The 26,299-nt window shown below is 37.3% G+C and overlaps 1 protein-coding gene across 4 annotated transcripts in view; it reads right to left on the bottom strand.

Moving 5' to 3' along the window:
• Positions 1–297: 297 nt before the first annotated feature.
• The window catches only part of MAEA (macrophage erythroblast attacher, E3 ubiquitin ligase), a 49,047-nt gene continuing 23,045 nt past the window's right edge, over positions 298–26,299 (bottom strand). For all 4 annotated transcript variants that reach the window (XM_068188455.1, XM_068188457.1, XM_068188453.1 and 1 more), the window contains exons 4-9: positions 14,828–14,950; positions 11,837–11,913; positions 5,775–5,883; positions 2,788–2,921; positions 1,912–2,107; positions 298–1,509 (exon numbers count right to left, since the gene is read on the bottom strand). In XM_068188455.1, coding sequence (XP_068044556.1) covers positions 1,414–1,509; positions 1,912–2,107; positions 2,788–2,921; positions 5,775–5,883; positions 11,837–11,913; positions 14,828–14,950 — 735 coding nt within the window. In that variant the 3' untranslated portion in view covers positions 298–1,413. The remainder of the gene's footprint in view (positions 1,510–1,911; positions 2,108–2,787; positions 2,922–5,774; positions 5,884–11,836; positions 11,914–14,827; positions 14,951–26,299) is intronic.

Below are 26,299 nucleotides of genomic sequence, written 5' to 3'. Positions count from 1 at the left end.
ATACTTATTTGACTGAAATGCTCTGAAGAACGAACGACATTTATGATTGCTGTGTGGCATTTTTTTTTGTTTGCTGGGGAATTTTTGGGTGTTTTTGGTTTGGTTTTTCATATGCATGTGTGTTGTTAGTTTTCTTCTTTTTCTTTTAAATCTTGCAGAACACTGAAAACCAACACATGCAAGTTCCACTCATTTGAAGAAAGGCCACTGAGAGTTAATTCTGTTTACATTTAAACACAAAACAGCTTTCTAATTTTATATAATCAAGAAATGGAAAACAATTTTTATTAACATGTCTTACATTTACAATCTTTTATTAGCTAATCAACATCAACATGCAAAAATAAGCGCTAAATACAAACCTCTACAATATGGTTTTGTTTAAACTACAATGGTTTAATTCTTTTGAAAAGTCATAAGGATGTGTTCTGCAGTTGTTAAAATTGAACTATTAGTTTCAGTAATGAATACTATTTAGACCCTAAAATGATGTAATCATCCTGCAAGGCATCTTCAGAAACTTCGCCCAACACTTAAGAATACCAGCTCATTGTCATGTGAGTACATTCTCAAAGCAAGAAATAAGGCAGTAGCACTAATGATTTCATATTGAACCCTATGCACATAACTAATAACTTTAGAAGGACTTTAACACTATGGTAGACTGGAAAAAGAACATTTAAACAAGCATTGGATTTTGCCTGAAATGTTCTCAGTTCTTCTTGATACTTATGCAACCTCCTTAAAATATTTGGGTTTGGAAAAAGACTTCATACTCCTTGAAACCAGTCCCTGTTTGATCCTCCAGAGAAGCCACCTTGTGTCAAAGACATCAAAAATATCTTCCCATGGAAATAAGTTACATCATTCATGTTCAGGATTACTTCACCAGAGGATCATAAAGAAGGCAAAGAGGAGCTTAAAGGAGAACACGTTGGTAGTACTGAGATCTTTGATAACAAAAGGGTCTTGGACAATTGTGAAAAAGAGGGAAGAAAAATGGATTTCATTTCAAATCTGTTGTAACTCTTCCCCCAGTGCAAGTGTCCATCTTTAAAGAAAGCCTATCCTTTAGAAGATGAAAGTACTTTTCTTTGAGGAGAGTCCAATTTTTGACCTTATGTTACAAAACCTTAACAATCAAAATTTGTTTTTGTGTTTTTTATTCAAGTACAAACTTAAGTCATAATTCCTCTCTTCTTTTTTTTTTTTTTTTTTTTTTTTCCTTTCAAGAGTGTTTATTGTTGCTCATTGATCTTTGGTCGCAAGAAACAATAATGCCACCGACAGGTCTGCTCCCCAAGGTGGCAGCTTTTGCTTCTTTGCCACACATTAAGGCCCCCCCCTTTACAGGGTATGCCAAGATACACTGTGTCAAAATTCCAGCGGCACTTCATCCTGTGTTTTACAGACCTACATGATGTAGACTTTCTCAGCTTGTGAGAAGTTGAAGACTTCTTTGGTTCTTGGGCAAATTACTTTGTCATCTTGACGAATAGAAAGCAGAGACTGAAAAAGAGTGAAACCAAAAGATAATATTCACAACAGTTATTCAAAGCACTATTGAACTGTTCAGGAAATAAACTTTTAATTTAAAAAAATGTTGCGGTCTGAGGTCAAAACATCTTTGCCCCCAGAAGTTACTTATTCTACATTATTGCTCTCTGGAGGGAAAGATTTCCAATGCCATTTGATCTCGTGTTATAAATTCACATAGTTAGGTATGTGACCATTAATATCTCTTCATTAAGACCAATTTAAGCAGCTAAATATACAGTCCTTAAAAAAACATTACTGCAAGAAGTATTCTTCTAGCTTCTGACTGAGTTTATAAGCTCTTTTTTTGATCTAGCAAGTTACTCTAACAGCTGCTATTTTAGCCTTCAGCAAGTCATTGACTCCAACACTTACATTGTATCCATAGACATATCCATTTGGTAACATCATAGGAGGATTATTTTCGTTCATTACGTCCCCCGAAATCTTGCAGACTAGTCGGGAGTTGGCACAATGTGCCATCGGCAGGGGCTGAGCCAGCTTGTTCAGGGATTTGCTACACACAGGGCAGTCGGGGTTTTTTGAGCTCCCATCCTCTTTATAACACTGTCTGTTAACAGCAAGTTAGGGAACAATCACCACAATGAAACCATAATTAGCTTCCCATTGTATGGGAAGCCTTCAAATTACTGTGCCAACAGAGCCCAGGTGACAGAATGCACAGGAAAATTTAGTTCAAGTTTAATGTCTGCACAAAAGAATCAAGGGTTTGCTCTGTTTCAAGGAACAGGAGTGAGCAAAACCTATGTCTGGCACAGGTAAAGCTTCTGAGGTGCAGCACCCCAGCAGCACCAGCCTTTCTCCAACACAACAAACCCAACGAAGTTTCAAAAGATGCAGCTATTTTTGAATATTCACATAAAACTTGGCAGGTAAATTAATTTGTGTTTAAATGCTTGAAAAGCTGTAATTGTGACCCAGCTCACTAACCCTTGCAGGCATATTCACTAATTTCAGACATGAAAAGACAGCCAAACCAAACACAATGTTACATTTTACCTTAAAATTTTTGTTTGGGCATGCCTTTTTTTAAAACCGTAATGCTATTTATTATAATCTCCCCTTAATTTAATAGTGACCAATTTATACCCCATTTGAACAACTCATGAGCAAAAATATTGAAGTGCCAACATTTCTTATTTGAGCTCTCTGAAGAACCTCCATAAACCAAAAATAAACCCCCCACATGGCTTTTTTTGTACTCCCAGTAATATCTGCTTTAAAGGATACGGTGTTTTTATAGCTGAAAGGCCTGCCTGGAGTGTTATAGTAAAAACAGAATTGTTTCCCAGCTGATGTAGTCTGTAGTTATCATATCTAAACTGTTGGATCAGCATTCTCCATCGAGCAGGGTCCAAGAGATCCTGTTAAAAAACAACACAACTCTAAGTTGCTTTCAATCTAATTGTCCCAGGGAGCAAAAGCCTGGGAGTGACAAATTGTGCAAAACTCACTTGTGCAAATGCATCACAAACCAGAAGTGGACACCCCAATGCATAGTGTTTAAAAAGTACCTTTTAACACTGCTTTATTAAAACAAGTATTATTTAAAATAGCTGGAACAATCAATATTCAATCTCCATCATCTACCAAATGTTCTAATCAAGGTATGTAAATCCTGGTGAGGTTACTTCCATTTAGTTTCCTAGAATGCTGAACTACAAAGGAAACAACATTAGTACTGCAGAATGTTTCTTCTACAGCCTCTGAAAAGTTAACATCAAAAAGTCAGAAGTGTTTTTTAACTTAGTAATCAACTGCAATACATAATATTTACAGAATTTTGTAAAAAGATTTCAATTTGAAGACGCTGCCACAACCCCAGGTTAGTGAAAGCTTGCATAAGCTACTCCTTTAGAGACAAAATTCTTTAATACTGTGTGTTACCTAAAAGTCAGGATTTTTCTTTTCATGGAAGTAAGAATTAAACCCACAGGTCAAGGATACATTGAGCTTTAAAAGCAATGCTGTTGAAGAGTCATGTAAGAAGGGAAGACCCTTTGAAAATGTACTTAGTGTCATTTATACAGGCAGACACCTAATCCTTTCTTTCATATCCTTTGTATCCATAACATGCACTTTGGTCAGGAGGAGTGACAATATTTATTTCCCTTTATATATAGTATTTATCATATAGATACTATACTGATCATATTGTCAACTCCACATGCTGCACTTTGAGGGAACAAGGAGAAACAATCTGGGGACACCTTACAGCACCTTCCAGTACCTAAAGGTGCTACGCATGATCTGGAAAGGGACTTGTGACAAGGCCATGGAGTGACAGGACAAAGGGAATGGCTTCAAACAGAAAGAAAGCAGGGTGAGACTGGACACTAGCAAGAATTTCTTTGCTGTCAGGATGGTCAGACACTGGACCAGGCTGCCAGAGAGGCTGTGGATGTCCCATCTGTAGAACTTCACACTGCTGAGGCCACACCTCAAGTCCTGTGTTCAGTTTTGGGCCCCTCACAAGGACACTGAGGTGCTGGAATGGCTCCAGAGAAGGGCACAGAGCTGGGGAAGGGTCTGGAGCACAAGTCTGATGAGGAGCAGCTGAGAGAGCTGGGGGTGTTTAGCCTGGAGAAAACCATGAGGACAGGGCAGATGAGGACATGGTTTAGTGGTGGTTCTGGGTTGATGGTTGGACTGGATGATCTCAGAGACCTTTTCCAATCTTTACAATTCAATGATTCTACTGCTGGGACCAGGTTGGATTGGGCTCCAAGAAATCTGGTCTAGTGGAAGGCTAAGTGACATAAGATTGTTCAACAGATATCAAAGAAAACAGCCTGTTCTGCCACAACAGTGAATGTTTCCTTAAGGTCCTGAAGAGGAAAACCCAGAGAAAGTTCTATTCATTGGTTATAGAAGATGCTTCTTTCCTTGGATTAATAAAAATCAGTTGGTTAGAGATATGATCTCACAAACTTTGTCACAGATTTAAAAAGAATTTACTTAAAGGCATTTTAGGAAGCCATTTATGCACAGAACTCATAGTCAAGATAGTAAAGGTAACTCCAAACAACTATGTACTGTAATAGTGTTGAACCAGGTAATTATTAGAGAATTCAAAACTTAACTTCCATAAACTAGAATGTTTTAATTCATATCCATAAGTATTAGGGAATTTGTTCTCATTGTATGGTTGTATGTGGAAGAATCCTTACTTCTCCTTGTTCTCCCTCACTGAAACACTCCATCCAAACCAGCCCTTAGAATAAAATACAAGATTTTAATTTCCTATCTATTTCTTTCTAACTACTAAAATATTGATAAATTCTATGTTACACTCAGTCTTCTAACACATCTATCATTTATATTCATAACTTAGATCAAATCTAGCATGTAAAATACCAGGATCCTTCCAGGACTCTGGGATGAGCAAAGAAATTCATATTGATTCTGTGGGTTCTTTGTTTCAGGGTTTTTCTGTGTGGTTGTTTTGTTGGTTGATGATGATGGTTTCATCATCATGTTTAGAAAATGTGTTTATACTGGCACAGCCACATATTGGCTTGGCATTTCATGGAATTCTTTTCTTGCTTTGACAACTCAGCTCTTCTCTACCTTCTGCCTACAAGAAGTGAATTAGCACACGACCACAGGACTCAAGTCTATAGAAACAGTAGCCATCTACGAGTTTTGCTTGATTTAAATTTAGATGTAGATATTACTACTAAATAGCTACATTATTTTGCATAATCCAAAAAAATGAAAATATATTTTAAGGAACAAAAATACTACTTTTCTCATCATTCAAATCATCTTTCCTTTCTTCATCCCAACCACTGCAACAACAGTAATGTGAGAGGTAGAATTAAGGACTGCTGCTGGTGTATTAAAGCCACAGTTTCGTGTGTTGAACAAGACTCTCTCTTTGTTTTTCCCTTTGTACTTCCCCATCTTCTGCCTCTTGCTGTATATTCAATTATTGTGCTTCCAGCCCCACAGATCTCTAATGCTGGGCTTATGGTAAGCCTAGCTCAGTGTGAATCCATGTTACTATTACAATCCAACTGAAACAATACAAATACTTTCTGGATTAATGTACAAGGACTGGTTACTAAAATTAAGAACTCTTACAAAGGTGGAATTTAGGAAGTAAAATTTAAAATAATCTTTATCTTGATATTATCAATGCATTTTCCTGTGCTGAAAAAAGAACTGAAACATCTGTTTTAATATTGTGTTGTAGCACTGAATGTCAGCGTTACCTTATAGGGAGAGATATGAGTGTCTGAGGGAAAGGCCAACATTCCCATCACCTGTCGAACCTCATCCAGCTGGCTTCCCTCAGCCTGACTGAAGTGCTTTCTTGCATGTCTGAAATAGAGAATTGATACTTTATTACACAGCCTTGTTTCCACATCAAGTAAATTCACTTAATTAAGGAAGAATTCAGAGAAAACCTATAGATTCTGGTCTCAATACATGAACTCAAAGAGTGCTCTATGTACATTTAAAGGACTTGAAAAAACACATTCTGCAAATGGGAACCCAAGAATGACTAAGAATTAGTATTGTTACACTGTAATTTCTTAGAAACCAGAATCTTTTTACTGTAGTGTGAAGTCTTGCCTCACCTAGAACTAAACCACCATGATTATTACAATAAATGTCTCTGCTCATGCAGGCTCAGTGTATGACACTCCTCTGGCAAACACTGACAAGTGAGGTAAAGGCAGTCTGAAAATCAGCTGTTCCAGACCCCTTATACATCAGGAGTGCTCAAATATCTGCCTTGTTTATACTGACATCTGGGGCAATGTTTATTTTGAATAAATGGTTTTTTGGGGGCAGGGGTGTAGGCTAGAAGACAGTATCACTTTCTGTGCAGACTACAAGAAATTGTAGGGCAACGTAATAGAAAACACCTTGTTAAGAGCACCTTTCCTTAGCCAGGAAAATAAAAAATAAATTAGAACGTCAGTATAAATTTTTGTACTTTAACACACACATATTGTAAGGGATACACACATGGGTGAAAGCTTGGATATTTGAAATAAGTTACAGAAACATATTTAAATAAAAGTACAAACTTTAATATTTTTCAGGAAATAGTAAGAAACCACAAAATTATTACCAGATTATGAGGATATCCAACTACTTTAAAACCCTAAATGAAAGTTTCCCCAGTCTAGTGTTCCTAAGATCAGTAATTCTCAAGTTGGAGTGTAAGTGTGCAGGAAGACCCTTCAGCCTTTGAACTGGATGATTTGCTCAGCATTTCTGCTGAAAGCTCCTGTTTTCAGTGGTGCACAGATGTAGCACAGCAGGCTGGCTATGGAACCAGCATTATACTCAATTTCTACCATTGCATAAGGGTAGGAAAATTCTCCCTGTGTTGTGACTTCTGCAGTCTGCATTGCAGGAAAGATACCAAGTCATCTCATCCTAGTCCTCCACTAAGAGTTTGCTCATTTTTAACTTTTGAAGAGTCTTTTAATAATTCCTAAATTACTTTTAAGAATAGACAGTATTTTCAAAATGCCCATTTCATGGCTTGAGTAAGAAAACCTAGGCAAGTTTGGGTTTTTTTTCTGCAATTCTGAATTTGACAACTACACTGAGGTCATCAATACCATGAGAACAGTCTCTTTAGCAGTGTTTCAGTACTCCCACTTCCTCTCCCACCCAAGCCAGGAAGCAATGGAAGTTATGTAGGACAGAATGTTTCCACCCAATTTCCTATGCTGGGTGAGCAATTCAGGAATGTAAACATTGTTCCCCAGGTGATTACTGTGATGAGGGCAGAAGCACAAACTCCCCGGCCAGAGAGAAGAGACAGCCTGGACACACTGGAAGAAAGCTGTAATAACTGTGGAGAGCTGCAGATGAAGTTGAGAGCTTTTGCAAACACAGATAAGGCAAACCAAAAACTTCAGATCTACCAGCTGAGATTATCTGTGCATGCATGAGAGAAAAAAGGGGAAAAAATCTTCTCACAGGAACTCATCAGAGTGCAGTTGTGTTCTGTGATGGTAAAACAGAAGTTACACTTCAGTTTGCACAGCCTGGTTAGGTTTGAGGTTCTGCTCCCTGCCAGGCCATCAGCCTTCCATCCCGTGCAAAGTACTGAACACACTGGGATGTGGTGGCTGGTTTGGGTTCAGCCAGAATGAGCTAGGTTTTCCAAAGTGACCTTGTGTTAGTCTTTATCTCCTGACTTTCCCTCTCTCCTGTGTTCTTTAAAAAAAAAAAAAAAAAAAAAAAAAATACGAGGAAAGTTTCCCACAAGGTCTGCATGCTATGGCTGAACTCCATCCACTGAGAAATTAAAATGGAGCAAGATATCTTTCAAAGGTGAAGCAAATTCGTTAATTCATAGCACTCAAGTATTTTTCAGATTGGGAAGCAAGAACACAACACTGTAAGTTACTTGGGAATACACAACAGTGGAATTACACCTTATTTGCCCTCATGCCATTTTTCACCCCTTTCCTTGTCATTCAGCTATTTCCATCTCTGTGCAAGTATTGGTTTGCTTCTGAGGTCTATGTGAACGTTACAATGCTTAATTGCAATGTTTTTACCACCATCAGCACATACAAGTCTGTATAGCTAAGGCAGGGGGCTAAATTTGTCAGGAAAATATGTTTAAAATCCTGACAATAGACCATCCCTGAAACCACTAAATTCCTGGGTTAAATCTATGTAATAGGTAGAAAATTTTGTTTCTCAAATCCCAGAATGATCCTGTAAACTCTGCAAGGACAAAAGTTCATCATCTTTTGTGCATCCCTCCAGCTCACACAGGTACAGCTGACATATTGTACTTGGCAAATATTTACAAAGACTTGAAGGCCTACAGTTCACCAAGGGTACACTAAATTGTTACAGAAGGATCCACATTTGCAATGTCCAGCTTATATGTCTACATATGCCTGAATATAAAAATGAACATATTTATTGGGCAGTAGCAATAACTGAACACAAATTTAAGGTGCTATCAAGAAAGGACTTGTTTCTACTCAGTTTTTTGGCCAATGCCTGAATGCCTTTATCTTGGATCCTTATGACAACCAGCAGAATTTATACTCAAAGTTCTCAAAAGTATATTCATACTCCTGTTCAACTGCACCCCACTAAAAAAAAAAAAAAGTGTTCATTCATCTTTGTAGGAGGGAAGTTGACTAAAATGATAGACTGTAGCCGTTTTCTCTTAACTTTGCCCACCAACAGCTATTATTTACTTCTTTCTGTCCTGTGCATTCCCAGAACAAGAAATGCACATGATGTTTTGTTAAGCTTTGAGCTGAGAACTTCGTATATCTCTGGCACTGCATAAAAGCAAAACATCAAAATGCTGTCAGATTTCCCAGAATGAAATTAGTGAGAGCTCTGAAAGTGTGAAATTGGTGTCATCAGTCATTCATTGTTACTTTAGTAGGTACAAATTTGACAAAAAAGCCCTAGAGACTGAGAGTTAAAGTCTAATGATACTAGGCAAAAAACTTTGTGTTATATTTAAGGTTAAGAGATTTACTCTTTGTATTCAAGAACAGTTTTTTACATTCTTGAAACTTGCACTTTCAAGGCTACTCTGATAAGGTACCTTAGAGGAAAGTCTGTTCGTACTCATTCTAAAAAGCTACACAAATTCAAACACTTATTTAATAAGATGTATAATTTTAAAGTTCACATCAATTTTAATGTAAAAGCAATGTCACTTCAGAGGTTCTCAGCAGGCAGCAAAAGCTTTCAAACTTATTTAAACACCAGCTGCGTTTCAACAAAATGTCAGTTCCCCCAGTTCCACTCGTACAGGAAACTCCTTGGTAAACAGCCTCTTTCTCTGCTTTCTAATGGATGCCTGACCTATTTATTGCACTACAGACACAATACTGAAAGAATCCTGCTGCAGGCACTTAACAGAAGCAAGCTAATAAAACCACAAGTTGCAAGGGTTTGCTAGAAGCAATGAGATTTATGCCACACCTCCCCAAAGGTATCCCTTATTCATTACTTATTTACTTTGAAACAAAGTAGAATGTCATGGTAAAACACTTACAGTTTTTAAGCCACAATACTGAAAGGAAGCATTGAGATGCTGAAGTCTGAATGTGCAAAATAATCAAAACTCATCCTTCTAGAAAGGAGTCAATTAAGATACAGAAAGACTTCCACAGCTCCTTTTCCTTTTTCAATTGGTTATGAAGTTAAAGAAGCACTGCCATGAGTGGCAACTTATAATTGCCAAGTATAAAATGTGTGCCAACCCTGAATTTCAGCAGGTATATGGAATATACACACTTCACCCCAACACCACTCAGTATGGATGCCTACAGGAGCTTTAAGTTGTAAACCTCAGACAGGTTATTCCACATAAAGTATGCTGTGTCCTCTTGAGAGCTGACAGCTTGCAAATTTTACCCCTTCTGATGTGGAAAAGGAATGAGAGGGAAACAAATACCCAGTAACAATAAAATACAGAAGGACCTTATCTGCTTTGTCCCAGTTTTCAGCCTATTTCCTTATTCCAGCTCTGGTTTCCAAGCTACATAAGGAAGCTGTAGCTCAAAGAAAATAGTTTTTAGAGCATAAACTACTCATTGTTAAGATGCATGACTGCACACTTGGCAAAGAAACAAACTGAGAATAAAGCTAAAGGCACAGTATTCATTTGGTATAAAGAGCACCATGGGCTTCAGAAGACAGATAATGGAGTTGAGTCTCTTTCATCCTTTTCTTAAGTACTTGACAATTCCTTAGGATTTGATAATTCTGTCAAAGGGTAAGTGCACATATCTAAATGCTAGCTTGTAGGTTTTGTTTTTAATTATGTTTGGTTTTAATTATTAACATTAAAATTAGCTGGAGTTTATCAGATTGCACATTTGCATTGGCTGGGACCAGAGCAAAGATGATTTAAGTGCAAGTAGGGCAAAGTAGGAATGATATTAGCACAAAGCAAGCCACGCATCTGAATGAAATTAGAAATAAAACCTGAAAATAACCCTGAAACTTTGCCCTGCAGGAGAGCTTCTCCATCTAGATTTGGGAATATGCTAGAATGTTTTCAGTCTGTGAATACATTATGATAGTTTTCTGTACCTCTGTGCTGCTCTAACCAAAAATCAGCTCTGCCACAAATACAGTTTTCAGTTTCTTGGGTTTAAAGGCAGCAGAACGTGCAACTTCCTTAACACAGAAATACTACATGGCAGCAGTTTTCTTATCGGGATGTATCAGCAAAGCTTTAGGTTGGGCCATGAACTTCTCACCGCTCTTTAGGTTAAATAAGCTCAGAAGCTGCTGAGAATTCTCCCTCCCTTGTGCACATGTAAGCTCCAGCAGGCTCTGCCACCTGCACTGTACTTTGGTGCTGGCAAGGACATTGCTTATCAAATTATCAATGCATTTCTTTGTCCCAGTATCAAAATTCTACTTATTTCAGCAGGACTAGTTTCCTGTGTTATCCTGGAACATTATTCCACCTTCAATCAGGACCATTAACTTGGATGTATAAATTGCTTCATGTGCTGGTACTGAAAGTATTGTCAGAAAAACTCTCTTGTGGTTAAGTCAGGCAGTGCTGAAGTGTGACTGCACTTCTGTCACTGATTCACAACCCCACTGGGCATTGTTGCTTTCTCTCTGCAGTCCCCACTGAACTACTTCAGAACAGGTAAAAATGGATATTGTGCTGGTTCCTCATTTGGAGCCAGAAGAATGAAGTGAGGAAAACCTAACGCAGCTCATCCCTCTCCCACTCACAACCATACAGAGCTCTAAATTAGGCATCAATACAGGGGGTGAACATGGCCTTGCAGGTAACTTGCAGAACAAAAAGTTTAATGAAGATAACAAAGCAGAATCAGTCAAAATTGAAATGTTAAAGCTTTAGATGAATGTTTCATTGACTTTTAACTATTTCTGGTGATTAAAACTGTAATGAATTGCCATGAGAAGCTGGCTGCACCTCTTGAAAATTAGTTAGGGGTGAATATACATTTATATATTACACGATATGCCACCGGAAAATCCATTTGATTTTTAAAACAGGTTAATTTTCTAAACCTTGATTTTGAAGAATAAGAAGACACAGAGTTTCAGGGACAGCATTAATTCTTAAAGAAGGTGCATCTGTGGAATGACACTTTGCCTTTAGATAAAGTCCAAGCCCAGCTTAAATCCAAAGACTGATGACAATACCAGGTGAGACCCTTCAAGGCTTTACAGGCCTTCTGGGTGTTGCAACAATAATCACAGGTTTCTAATGAAGCATAATACCATCTTGTTAAGAAATTGTTTGGAAAGCTTCCTAATTTCATACCTCACAGCATCCAGTCTCTTGTTCTGTCGAATAAGTTCAATGAACTCCTGAATCCTTAGGCTGAACTCCAGACAGCTCTGAGATTAAAGACAAGACAGGGTCTTAGATGGTGCCAAAGTTGCACCACAAGGTTTCTTAACGAATGCGTGTGCACAACAAAAAAGAAAAGTGTTAATAACATGCAACCTGGTTTGCTTGCTTTTAGGCATTCATGCAAAAAAAACTGAAATGCTGACTCTACAGACAAGATCAGCACAGAATTCCCTAAAAGCAAACAAAATCCTCCTCCTCTTGCCTCCTTTAAAACTTCGGCAGGGATGAATTTTTCCTAATGACTGAAAGCCTTGTTACCTGAGACACAAATGAGAGTAATAGGTGGTTTCCTTGTACTTTCATACAATTTAAAGTAGTAGAGTCAGCAGGAGTTTGGGGCTATGTGATAATTTAGACAGGTCTACCCAGAAGACTGCAAGTAAGAAACAAGCCTTTGAATGAATTTTGAAAAACCCAAATATTAACAAAAACCAGCACAAAGTTTAAGTTGCTGCAATACCCTCCCCTCCCTTTCTTCAAGCTTCTATCCCACTCCTCTTGTCAAACATCTAAAAGCCATGCTGGAAACAAGTCTCAAACAAGAAAACCAAGTGGCATTTACCTGTTTATGGGAAAAAGGTAAAATTTGAAGCCTAACGAAGTTGAGAGTGTCCCTTTAAATCAAATTCCATCACCAGTTCACAAAATCTATAAAAAAACTTTGAATATATGGAATTAAAAAGAAAAAGATCTCCCTGCCATAAAAGAACAAATCACTATGCTTCTTTATAGGGACACAGTCAACTGTTTTGTTACCTTATTAGTACTGAAACCCCAAAGTGCTCTGAATTATGTAAAGAACTCTATTCCCTGTGTTCCTCTACTCCAGTTGCTGAGTGTTTTTTCTTCAACCATGTTTCTAATGAATAGTTGCCTTTTGTTTATTGTCCATCAGCATAGTCATATCAAAATTCCTCAGTGACTTCAGTAGGAATTTGAGCAACTCTAAATTTCTCTCAGTTAGCTGCCTGGCCTGACTAATGCATACATTGCAACAACTGCTTATTTAAGACTTAAAACATAAGGCATTTGAACATAAAAATGATGCATTCTTTCATATGTTAAAACTTAACTTGTTTAAGGAACAGAAAAAATTATTTTCCAAATATGCATTTTTCTGTATTCAAGCCCAGATTTAGCAGAAAACAGAAATTTCTCCCCTTGAGATTTTCAATAGGACTATTTTAAAATAACTGGTTAACCAATTCAACACAAACCTTTCATCTAGAATTTTAAATAAGCCTGTTTGTACTAAAAATCTAAACAAGCTTTTTAATTGTTAATGATACTAAATCCCAGGGCTTCCTCTTCTGCTGGGACATTTCCATATCAAAACTCACATGTCAAAAAAAATAATTTTTAAGTAAGGTGCAAGGCAATGGCCCCAGGGGTTCTGCAGACAAGTGTAACTAGAAGCAGAGAGTCCTAGACAATCAGATGATGCACATTCCAACTCTGTGTACCTTCACACAATCCCATAGCAGCCCTTCACAAGATTTCAAATTGCTCACACCTGTAAAGATTACATGACTCCTTTCCCAGGCCATCAGCTGAGATTTTAGATAAGGCTTGCCTTCAGGTAGGTGGTGGCTGGGATTTTAGAACATTAACAGTGATGAGTAGCTAAGCAACTAGAAGCAGAAGAAATGTTTGTGTTTCAAAAAGAAGCATAGTAATTTCTCTTCCTCCAACTCTGATCTCTCACAGCCTTAACTTTGGTTTTTGTTTGATTAAAAAAGAAAACGAAAAAAGCATAGGGCTTGCAGAAATAGATTTTTGTTGTAGTTTGTTTTTCAAAAAGAGGATGGGGAAGAGTCTTCCTTATTTACTGCTTGTTGAAAATTGGTGATGAAAAAGTAAGATGATCAGATCATATTTTTTGTATTACTTAACATTTTAAGATTACACAAGGGGGATTTTTTAGCAGTATAATTATGCAATGTGGTTTACATACCAATTCTGGTTTTCCTTTACTGGTTTCCATAACAAGATCATCATTTTCTCTACAATAATCACTGGCTGATTGACTTTTTTGTTCTCAGTTTGGTGCCCCTGAGTGACAGAGAAGTCACTCTCTACTTATTGTTAACTGCACTCAAACATTTTTGGTTAAAGAAAGTGCTTAGTTTAAAAAAGTAAGATAAAAACTTCTTTAAGGGAGGCAGGGATTTTGGTTAATATCAATTAAAAACAGATTTCTGCAAGCCCTATAAAAGATTACAGCATGTTTTGAAATGCGTAATTTAAGAGACAAGAAAATTGAAATGGATTGCATAGCAACATGTACACAGGCTGTTCAGCTCATGGTACTCGATGGCTTGAGAAAGACTTTTTGTGTTATTGCTTGAACAGATTCCAGCTTTTGATTTTGTATTTTCTCACAGCAAGTTAATTCTTTACTCTAAACTTCTGTCTTCTTATATTCAAGAGTTAAAAATTACTAAGACTAAAATCTGCATGAAATTTCTCCCAGAAATTTTAAACCTGAGGGTAGAGGTTACCAATTAATCTCATTCTTTAGACACCTTCACATATAAATCGAGTTAAAGTCTCACCAAGATGCACAGAGTTATAAATTTATAAGTTTACATGCATCAAGACACTACATATTTCTGCATTTATTTGTTTTCAATTTGCATTAAACCCAACTGAATATTATATTTTATTTGAGCATAATTTGTTGAGACAACACTGAATCACTCACTTCCAGGTCTGGCATTTGTGAGCCTGTTTAGCTCCAACTACCTATGCCTTTTAAGAAGATTTTTATATTTACTGTCCTTACTTTTATACAAGACCTTTTTCAAGACCTGTAATTTAAAACATATTAATCCATCCAGTATCCAAGCAGTTTAGACGAAAGATGAAGCAAAATGTGAACATGTTACATTTTCATACCTTCATTTTTCTGAGTCTGGATTTGTTGTCATGACACCAAGCCAAGCAAGTCATAGTCTCTTGTCTTTCCAATGACTCTTCCACTTCTTTAGCAGTCAAAAACATCTCAATATTTACCAAATCCTTCAAAAGACAAAAAAGGAAGGAAGGAAGGAAGGAAGGTGTTGTTAAATTGTACTCATACTTTACACAGCAGTTCTTCAACTTAGGTGGAATACAGAGATACAAAAGACTTTGTTCTCAAGACTTCTGGATTTTAGAATTGTACTTTGCAAAAAGACATTACAGGATATTTCCATGGACTGGAATGTTCTGATAGTGACAACAGTTCTGAGTCTAGTTATGTAAGAGAATTAGAATTAAAAAAAAAAGAAAACTATTAAAGATTACACCTAGAGTCTTGCATGTTTTATTTAATTGACATGCTTAATATCACAAATACTACCATAGCTCTAGTGAACAAAATCACTCTCAGAAATAGATGGCACTTTCATCTGTCAGAACAGCTAAATACACTTAATCTTAGAAGTTCTACCTTCCAGGAGAAAAAGCTGAAAACCAGAACTAGCATCAGCTATATATCACATTCACATCTGGCATTTCATCAGCCTTAGAAATACAGCTTTTCCTTACAAATACAGGAAGTCTAATACTATGGGGAAAGTGAACTAAATCATGTTAGGGTTGTCAGAATGGTTACTTACAGAAATTTAAACAAGCCACATGATTTCTAAAGTGCAGCAGAACTTGCAGCTTTCACTAAATCTTTCTCTCATTACTTGAATTTTAAAACCAAAACATTAACATTTGTTTTGTAGGTTGTATGACCAACAAAACCATTTACCATCAAAAGAATATCAGTAGAGCCTCCCACAGCTCTACTGGTATCAAATCCAGGTAAGTCAGACTGGGCTCAGGATTCAGACAGCTACAAGTTTACAGAACAACACTGAGACTGGATTTTAATGGACTCTTCCCATACCCTTAGGGTTAAAAAAAATAATCTATTTTATCAATGTGTTGGCAAATGGACTGAAAGAATGTCAATCTGTTCCACAACAGTATTTTTAAAGTATTCCTACAAACACATGGGAATAAATCTTTTTGCTGGTCTGAAGTTTTCCTGATGATATGCTCAAGTGGAAGGAAAGTGCATTACTCCCCTGTGCATGATGAGGTGACCATATGAAAACCTCTTGCCCATTAACTCATCTGTGTAAGTAGCTTGACACATAATGCAGTCTTATTAACTATCTTGCTTGTATTCCATACAGCTGCTGAGTGGAAAGATAATTCCATTTGAGTTACAAACAATAACATCTCCATACATCTCCTCAAACTTATTTGAGCTATGTGCCCTCTTAGTGAATATCATTTGCTTTTACACCAAATTAAAACAAAAGCATTTGCTTTTGCATCAAAAATGGGCTAGACCTGCTAAGCAGAAACAAATCACTGCTTTATTCTCATTTGTTAGCTTTTTACAGTTTAAGCTTCATTAAAAAAAAAAAAAACCAAAAACAAAAAACCATAAGGGCAGCATTTGTTATAAGCCTATGAGCTGGTGAGAGATTCCCAGCTATCTGTATTTATCCATCAGGTGTTGGTATAACAGCCCTCTACTATGAACAAAAAGACAGCAATTGCTTCTGAGGCAGACAAAACTGTCAAATAAAAAGAGAATTTCTACATTGCATTTGAAAATTTAAAATGAAAAAGGTTCTATGTAACAGAAATGCTAATTAGATTTGCGGCTGCCAAAAGAAATCAAAGCTTGGCAGCCTTCTCTATTAAATAGACAGTATGTATCCAGAAAACAGAGGAGAACATTTTAAATTAAAAGAGTTTCTTTCAGAACGAACAATTACATTTAAATTGCACCAATAAATAGGATTTTCTTCTCTGTTGACTTGATAGAAAGTTAAGGAACAATATAAAAAAGGCATTAAGAAATCCTTTTGTAGAGGCAGGAATAGCTTTTGCATTTGATTAGAAGTAGTTAGAAGTCTTAATCATGAAGACTGATTACTACAAAAATACTAAGACACAGTTAGGCAATAAACCTTTAAAAACTCCACATGCCACACAGGTTTGATTTTTTAATCCCATCATACTTTCCTATCTTTTCTGGTCGTGCCTGCTCTTGGTGCTTCTTCCTTAGCTAGGATTAAGGAAACAGAAGAAAGGAGTATCAGAGGAATTACCAAAACTAGAACAGCTCTTCTACACAGGCAGTCAAGAGTACAACTTGTCTACCTCATCTTGGATGGACAGGAACCAGTTTAGCATTCTTAACAAGTTTCTTATGTTCCAGTAAAAAAAAAAAAAAAATCCTGTTAAGACCCCAGTCCTGAATAGCTTTCTGAAAGTATTCTGCAATTCCAAGTTGTACAGGCTGCAGACCATACAGAAATATTGTCTTTCTCAGCTCCCAAAACAGGATTAAGATCTCACAGGCTGCTACAAAGTGCCTCTCACATAATTTACATATAAAATTGACTAAACGTAAATACACAATTTTAGGGAAATACTGTCACTTGATTTTGCAGGTGCAGAAAAAGCAGAAGCAAGAAATCTGTTGCCACACACTCCCCTTTGAAATGACACAGTATTCAGCACCATGGCAAATGTTTTCTGACTTGTATATAAACTAAGAAGGAATTCTAAACTCTTTAATCACCCTCTTTACAACAGCAACGTCTCCCTTCATTTCACACTTTCAGGGCTGCAATATTTTCCTGCCAGTACTGCAGAACTAAGGAGAACCCTACCTCACACACGGATTTTTTCAGTGCTGGGATCAAACCAAAACTCTTAGCACAGACTTTCCAGCCTCCAGTGCACTGTCATAACTTTGCCTAAATCACTTGATTACCAGTACACAATACCTGAGATTGAGCAGGAAGATTGATTTACATGAAACTTTCATTTAATTCTACAACTGTACTGAAAAATACTCTCAAATGTCTCAAGGAGGAGAACTCACTCCATTAAGTATTAGCAACAATTATCCAAACACTCAAGGGGGGAGCACAGTACAAACCAGGGAGTATCACCTGGATTTTATAATTTCTGCTTTAAAAAACAGTATTGGACTAAAGTGAACTAACTTTCCCTTCTATACAACAGTCACTAACCAGGTTTTAGAAGGGTAACTATCTCAACACTGTGTGAACTTTATTGTAAAAGAACTATTTAATTCCATTACAACAATGAAAACTCCAGAGAAAGACACTTATTATTAAAGAAAACTGCACATGAAGGCTGAAGACACTTTAGCGAAAGGAGAGATACTTATTTAAACAAGAATACAGCTATCTATCACCCTGTGCTCTGCCTGATTTACATATATATAGCTTTTAAAATATCACTGCTTCTTTTTAAGCTGCAAGTGCCTCCAGGGAGGGAGGTTACCAACCCTATGATTCTGCACAGAACTCCAATTATTAGGAATAAAATACTATGAAGAATGAGGATGCCTTTATGATGATGATTACTAGATACATATTCCTGGCCAACATAAAAGCTGGATCCCATTTGCTCAGATGGGTTCTTAGTAAGAACATCCCAAGCATGTTTATGCACATCCCCTCCTCTGAACAGCTTCTGGACACTGCTGAGTGTGAGCAGGAGCTGCTGGGCTGAACTCTCAGGGCAGCTCACTCCTTGCCAGGGTGCCCTCCTCAGCAGTGCCTTGTTTTCAGGAGACTCCAACACCTGCCCTCAGTGGAGGGAAAGTCTGCAGCAAAATTGAACACTAGTCTGAAAGAGTGAGAAAAAATGGGCCCAGGACTTAATGAATTTACGTGGTTGTGTCACAGAAAAGAAGAAGTAATTCACAAAAATACAGGAAAGCTGTGAAAAATAATAGCTGTGAAATGATGAGAAGGTATGTATAAAGGCTGTTAGGTAATTTGGTTTAACTGGCAGATATATAAGCTTCACATGAACTTAAAATTAAACACAGCTACATCTATTATAAAGTTGTGCATCAAGCTGGCAAATATATATAAAAATGTGAATTTAAACTGAATTTAAAGCCAAACAAAGGCTGTAACTTTAGATTGTGCACAATTAAGAGAATTCAGCAGTGAACTGGGAAAAAAACAGACCTCTACATGTGTGGCTGTAAATTCACCAGGAAAACTGCTCAGAATTTTCAACACCAGATGCAACAAAAATAGCAACTTACCATTAGATTGTATGTCAAATGACTTAGAACAAAAACATCTTTTCTGCAGTAGCAAAATAACTACAGAAATTAATGTAGTGTTCACATGAGGATTTTTATATAATATTTTAAAATTTGGAGCAGTCAGGCCAAGTCATTCCTCTCCACTGGTCTCCACTATGCACATGAGCTGAAGTACTTTTACTTTATGAGATCTCCAGTCACAAGTCTGGAAAGTTATCAGAAGGAATGAGTGATAAAATCCCTTATAATTCCTATGAACATTTATGTATTAATATAACCCCCAGAATATTTCACATTAGAAATGTGAATCTGTAATAGGGCTCAAAACCAACCAGAAATGAGTACTAGAACACCCAATACTTGGTATTTTCATATCTCCCATAAGCTATTCTCAAAACAAGATCAATTCATCAAAAAAGAAATGTTAGGCTTAACCAAGGTAAAATAAAATATTTGATTCAGTGAGAAAAGACAGCATTTTGTAGAAAAGAAAGTTTCCTCAGTGGAAAAATACATCATAAAATAAGCTATTTGTTGTATAAAATATGCAATTTGTAAGATGCTGTTTATGTATTTTTTTCAAAAATGCAAATTGTTTATTTTTAATTGCTTACTAGCATCAATATGAAATTGAACATGGGCCAGTATGCCTCAAGCTATTAGTGGCTCATTGCCAAGAGTATGTACCAATAACAGCTTAAAAAAGATTGACTATCTATACACATTAGATGCACAAGAGCAATACCCTCATAAAAAAGCCTTTGCTGATGCACTTCAGTGTTCAGCAGCATGGTAAACTACTGGTATATGAAATACAATAAACACTTAGATCACTCAAACAACAACTTCAGAAAAAGCTGTGTTAAGCTTTTAATGACTACTCACATACTCTCCACAGCAACATAACCTTCAGTATAATTTAGTTCTGTGGAAGTGAAATAGAAATGCACTAATGAACAGCTACAAATGAAGAGGTCAATTTAGTCTTCTATATAAATATATTCATTTGTTAAAATTTCCCCTGTGATGAACACACAGCAAATGCAGGCATCATCTTGGGCAGTGATTGCACAACCCAGGGAGAAGGCAAACACAAGGAGTTACAAGGTAAGACGACAGGAGCAGCTGGGAAAGAAGAGGTCAGTGTATTTCCACAGTGGGGAAACAGTGAAAGAGGCATCACTGGGCAGGAGCAGGAGGCCTGGAGAACACCACAGTCACACTGCCTACTTGAAAACAAGTGCAGGAAGCACAAATGAGGTGCAGGTGAAGAGGGGCATAGTGCAGGTGCCTGTGATGGCAGTAACAGGAATTGGGACCACAATCCAATTTCTCTGCCCCTATAAAGGCGTAGGAATAAAAGGCTGCTGGAGTAACAGTTTCTTCAAAGTCAACACGGAGTATGTATGAACTGCACTAACATTGAAGGGAGACACAAATTAAGAAAATAATGGCATAGGTGGTGACAATAAAGCAACACCACAATTACTGAAGACTAGTTAAAGTAGGGCACAAATTAACAGTAAGGGGCCTCCTTACTCTCTGCTCATTAAATAACATTGTCTGAAGATCATTAAGCTACTATTAAGAGTTATAATGTTACATTAACAGGATTAGAGAGAAACTAAACAGAGTAACTGAAAGAATGTCCTACTCAAAGCCAGCTGCAGAGCTAGTTATTGGGGAAAAATGCAAAAACAGACAGCCAAACCACAGATTCATGTACAAAAGAGCCAGAAATGTTTTTGTCTACAAAGTAAACACAGTACCCATGGTGTACAGTCAAGCTTTCACATGAGAGCATCTTCCACACCCTCAGCATAGCACTGACCTTTTACTTCTGCCTGGTTGTTTTTGAAGGATCCCAGTATCTCACACTTAGTGTTTGTCAGAAGAGCATGGTCTTTGTAGAACATTAGAGTATACTGGTACTTGTGTTAATTAGTTCTAGTGATTAATTCATGTTCTAAACTTGCCTCCAACTTCAAATTTTCTGACTAGATTACAAAACTCCTTGGTATTTGACGTCTGCTCCCACACCTATCCAAAGCACCAACCCATAACATTTCCCAGTCATCCTCTCACTCTATCCAGTTTTTCCAACAGCTTTCTAAAGTGTGGTGACCAAAACTATACATGTTCTGGCACTGGCTGCTCCAGAGCCAAGCAAAAAAGTGTTTCATCCACCTCCTTTCACTCAAGGACATAAGCTGCTTGGAAGAGCCTCAGAGTTGGAGCAAGCACTGAGGTGGGTTATTAGCAATCGGTTTTCCCAATGCATCCTTTGCTCCTGCCTCAGCAAATTTTGTAGCTCAGCAAATGACTGCACCTTTACCCATCAGAATATTATACCATGATAAGTACAGTAATAAATGACTACACTACAGTAGTGTGACAAAGCCTCTAGAGATTAAGATGCATCATTGGACAGAAAAAAAAGTGCCTCATTTTCTGTCATAGCCTCTTCTAGCAAAGGAAAGGCACATAATCCTTTGCTAGTGGAGCATAAGCCCTGCAACTTTTATCCATGCAGGATCAGTCTGTCTCAGCAGCTACACACATTCTGTAACAAAACATTATCCTGTCATCTAATGTAGTAGTAAGAGTGAGTGTTAAATGTGAGGTAAGGTTTATACTTTGAAGGAATGTCTGGCAGGAAGAAAAGACGGTAAGAAGAGGCATAACTGCATCCAAACCTCTTCTACTCCTGAGTAGATACTACTTCCAGGTGATAACACCATTCCCCATTTAGATAAAATTTCAATTCAAGAATTTTTCTTCCATCACCAGCCTTCCAGATTAAGTATTTTGTAATAAATTACCTCAGTTATGATATGCCACAGGTAACCCACTTTGTCTAAATGGACTGAAAAAAACAAGATGTTAAACATCACAGCACAATTCATGTTGTTGGCTTTTGAAGTGTCAAATGATTCGTAATGAGGAAGTTTGTTATTCTGCTTCGATCTTGACTATTTCACATTTACATAATTCTAATTCCTCAAGATGCTTGAGACAAACTGCAGATGTAAGGCTGTGCAGGAATTGCAGCACTTTGAAATTCAGATGAACACACCCAGACATTCATTATACCAATCTACTCAAAGTTGCCATGCCTACACTAGGTACAGCCAAAACAGATTTAAAGGAGTTTCCAAGCAGCTCTCTATAGCCTGGAACTGCAGGGTAACTCCAAGCAGCACAAGTTTAAATCCTGGCACCTTTAAATCAGTTATGTCAGTTTAGGAGTTCCTTCATACATAGCTTTCCTGTAACATCTCTAGTGTGGGAACAGCAAGTCACAGGAGAGGGACACAAATAGCTCTTGGCAAAAGACACCTTTTACCATTCAGTCTGCATCTGGAAAGTCAGCTTGGCTATGTTCTGCATGACAGCAAAGTAAATAATACATTCAAGCATTATGATGAATATTATTTACCTATTTGAAATTGAATTGTTATGAATATAAATGTGTTTTGATTAATTACTTTAATACATGTGTGTGTTTGCCTACAAGCCATTATTGTATGCATCTTAACAAGGAGGCTTTCTAAAGGCACATTTGTATGACTGTTAAAAGACGTGCTTATTCAGCTTTTAACTTTTTGAGTTAATACTGCTCCTTTTTGTGTCTCTCAAATGTGCAGGTTATTTTCCATCTCCCCTTTTCTGAGAGAATTATCAAGTAGAAGGAGTTATTCAGGGAATGGATTACTTCAAAAATAGCAGCTCCAGGAAGATTTTGCCCCGTAGCAGACAGAAATCCTTCAGCAATATTCTACCGAGGTGTCAGCTGAAGGATCCATATCACAGTGCTGAGGAACACTTTTCTAAAGCAAGGAAAGAACATTCGACTTTGGGGTTGAAAAAAGGAACACTGATATAGAGTAGGAAAAAGAAGAGATCAGACACTTGGTCAAAAGCCATGAAGCTTGACTTTAAGAATTCAAGTTCCTTTTATACCACAGGACATCAAATAAGATTTCACAGCTTTCTGTAACAAAATTAAGAGTGGAACACACCTGAATTTGTTGTGCATATCTTTTCCAGTTAGGCTAATCCCTCCAAAAACACTTTTACAAAAACTGAAGCTGCAATGATGCAGTAAAAAAGACTAAGTGGACCAAACGGGAAGGAGAGAAGAATGGAAGATACTCAGTTTTTCCAGTGACTACTATTCCTTATTTAAACAAAATTAAATTTTTAAAATAAATGTATTTACTACTTTGAAAGACAAATACTTTTAGAATGGCTTTTCAGTATCTGCCCTGATTTGATATTCTCCAGTGAATAACCATTACCACAGATGCAGAACTTCAGCTCAGGAAGGAAACCATTGACAATAATTGGAGACCTGAACTCCCACTTCAAGAAAATTATTATCTTTTTGGGACTGTGTCAATTGTCAATACTTGAAGTGTCAAGAAGCCCTTCTAATACCAATCAGTGTTGACAATGGTCATATGTCTAGACAAAACTTCTGAAGTCACTGGAATACTCATTTCTCCCCACCCTCCAGCTCTCAAAAGCAAAAAGCACACTGCTGTATGATTGCAAAGGACTAGTTAAGTTCCTTGAGGGATGATGCATGTACTTAATTACTGATCTAAGAACATTAATTGGCAGAATTTTAATTGACATACACAATCCCTGATTTAAGATCAAATTAACTTGTTTTAAGCTATTTAAGAGTTTTTTCAACTCAAGCATTTAACTGCCCACATTACAGTGTCAATGCCCACCCTGCCCAGGGGTCCAGTAACTCTTCTGTTCCTCAGTGAATTAGAGATTTTTGAATTATTTGCTCCCTGCCCCAAAACACTAAAAATTAGGTTGAATTTATGCTATCCTTCACAGAAAAAACATTGCCACTTGTACAGCTTTTGTACAGCATGAGTAGTAAGGCAAGGAGATGCATTCTTTTACTAAAATAAGCTAAGCAAAGATGGAAAGAGGATTTACAGCATATGATAAGGGAGATTGGAAGCTTCAGAATCTGGGTTTGTTTTCAATCCTACAGGCAAAAATCACTACAGCTAAACATAATTAAGCAGAGAATGTAAAGACACTATACATGTTTATTTTTTTCTTCCTAGCCTATTAAGGAAAGGGCTGGAAAAACAAATACAATTTTAAACCCCACCACCTCCAGAAACAGTAGACTAAGTACCACATTTGTAGCCTAATTATAAAATTTATCTACAAACAGAAACCAACTTCCTACTGGAACACCACTCTTCCTAAACTAGATTTGCATATCAATTAATGGAACAGAAATTAGACAGCAGTATAGCAGAACATGAAGTAACAAAGTTGAAGTTAACAGACAACCTTGCTAGCTAGCTGAAAATATGAATCTGCAAATGAAAATAGGCGTTTTTATACTGATTTGGCATTACACTGCAATAATGACCTTCTTCTTATTCTATTTATTCTAATAAGCCTATACTGATGAGTTTTATTCATATGCAACAAAAACCCCCTTAACATCTAGTTTGTATCTTCAACCCAAACTGTTTTTCTCACATCATTATGGAGCCAGAAGACATCAAGGAAAAAGTCCATAATAGAATCCCCTCTACCCCGTATTTACTTTGGCACAAATATTTATCTTTGACTGTCAGCTTTTGTTTTAATCTTACTCACATTCTGGTTTACTTTCCCAAGCAGCATTACTTTTCTTTAAAGACATATAAAAATATTTAATGTTTGGAATTTTTTTCTTATATTGCCATAACTATATGATGCCTTATGCCCAAAGTTATTCCTTACTTGAGCAAGTTTATAACTCCGATATCAAAAATTTCCCTATCACTTTTCACATCCAGCATTGCTTTCCATTCTGTTTGCTTCCTAGTTTATAATCATGATTTTTTAAGCACTTATCTTCCATTACAAGGTTTTATAGCCTATCATTCCTATGGAGGTAATTAATTTAGAAAATAGCCTAAAATTTGTCACAGACCATCAAAAACTACTAGAATTGGATGCTATGGCACACAGTCAATCTTTGCCAATAGTACACAGCAGACAGTTTGCTCAAACATAGGGATGATTTAATGGCTTCCCTTTGGTCACTGAAGCAGAATCCTTCCTGACCTGCTTCACCCATGAAGCACCTTGGCAGCTCTGCAGGTCTCTTCACATAAAGGAGCCACACAAGAAAGTTAAATCAGGCAGGCTGAGACTTGCTCCCAAGACTGGTCTAACAGCTACTGGAAAGTGTTGAACCTGGGATCCCCAAGCTACAACTGAACTACCAAGAGCTGCTTCCTTCAGCCTTTCCAAAGAGCAGCAAAGGGCACCTCAGCCACAGCCAGAGGAACAGAATCACAGAATGGTTGAGGTTCAGACCTCTGGAACTTGTGTAGTCTCCCTGCTCAAAGCAGGATCACCTCTAACAGGTTACTTGGGATCTTTCCCATTCCAGTCTGGTTTTGAGCATCTCCAAGTACAGGGAGACTCGACAAGTCCCTGTGTCTGCTGGGGAGCCCAGAAATGGGTACAGCACTCCAGATGGGTTTAAGCAGTGTTGAGTAGAGAGGCTGGATGACCTCCCTTCTGCTGCTGCTGCTGCTTATCCCGGTCCAACCCAGAGTGCTGTTAAATTGTCTTTGCCACAAGAGTACATCAGTGGGCCACTTGTCCACCAGCTTCTCCTCTGGCTGCTGGACAAGCTGAACAATAACAGTACCTTTTTTCACCTTCTTACTTAGGGTATAATGTCTACCCAGCGGTAACATAATCAAGACAAGAGTGGTGGTGGAGACGTTAATCAAAATACCAGGTGAGAACACAGTAAACAAAGATTACTTGGGATGAAAGAATAACATGGTATTTTGTAATCTCTACAGCAAAGTTATATTAGTAAGCATTAGAGAACGTTTCAACGCTCACATCCTTTAGCAAGAAAGGAACAAAAAGAAACAAAGCTGCTGCTGTCTTACTAAACCAGCAAAACCATAAATGCTGTGTAACAAACAAGTCCCAGTATCATACACTGTAAAAGCTGTTCACAAAGAATATTGCCATACAGTCAGAGCAAGTGCAAAGCAGGGAAACTGAGGGAAACCTTATCTTCATTAAGCCAAAACAAACTCTAATGCTGACTAAAATGCATCATTTGAGTGAGCTAGAAGAAAAATGGCCTCAGTGCATTCAACATACAACTACGTTCTGTGTTATTGGAGTTACTCTGATGTTATGCAAATTAGAAGAGTTAGACTTGCAGGCAAAAGGTAAATAATCTTATTTAAAACTTGCTTTTTAACACAAAA

The sequence above is a fragment of the Anomalospiza imberbis genome, chromosome 4, assembly GCF_031753505.1.
Source record: "Anomalospiza imberbis isolate Cuckoo-Finch-1a 21T00152 chromosome 4, ASM3175350v1, whole genome shotgun sequence".
NCBI lineage: Eukaryota > Metazoa > Chordata > Aves > Passeriformes > Viduidae > Anomalospiza > Anomalospiza imberbis.
Note: the sequence above shows the minus strand (reverse complement) of the source record. Positions and strands in the feature narration are given on the sequence as shown.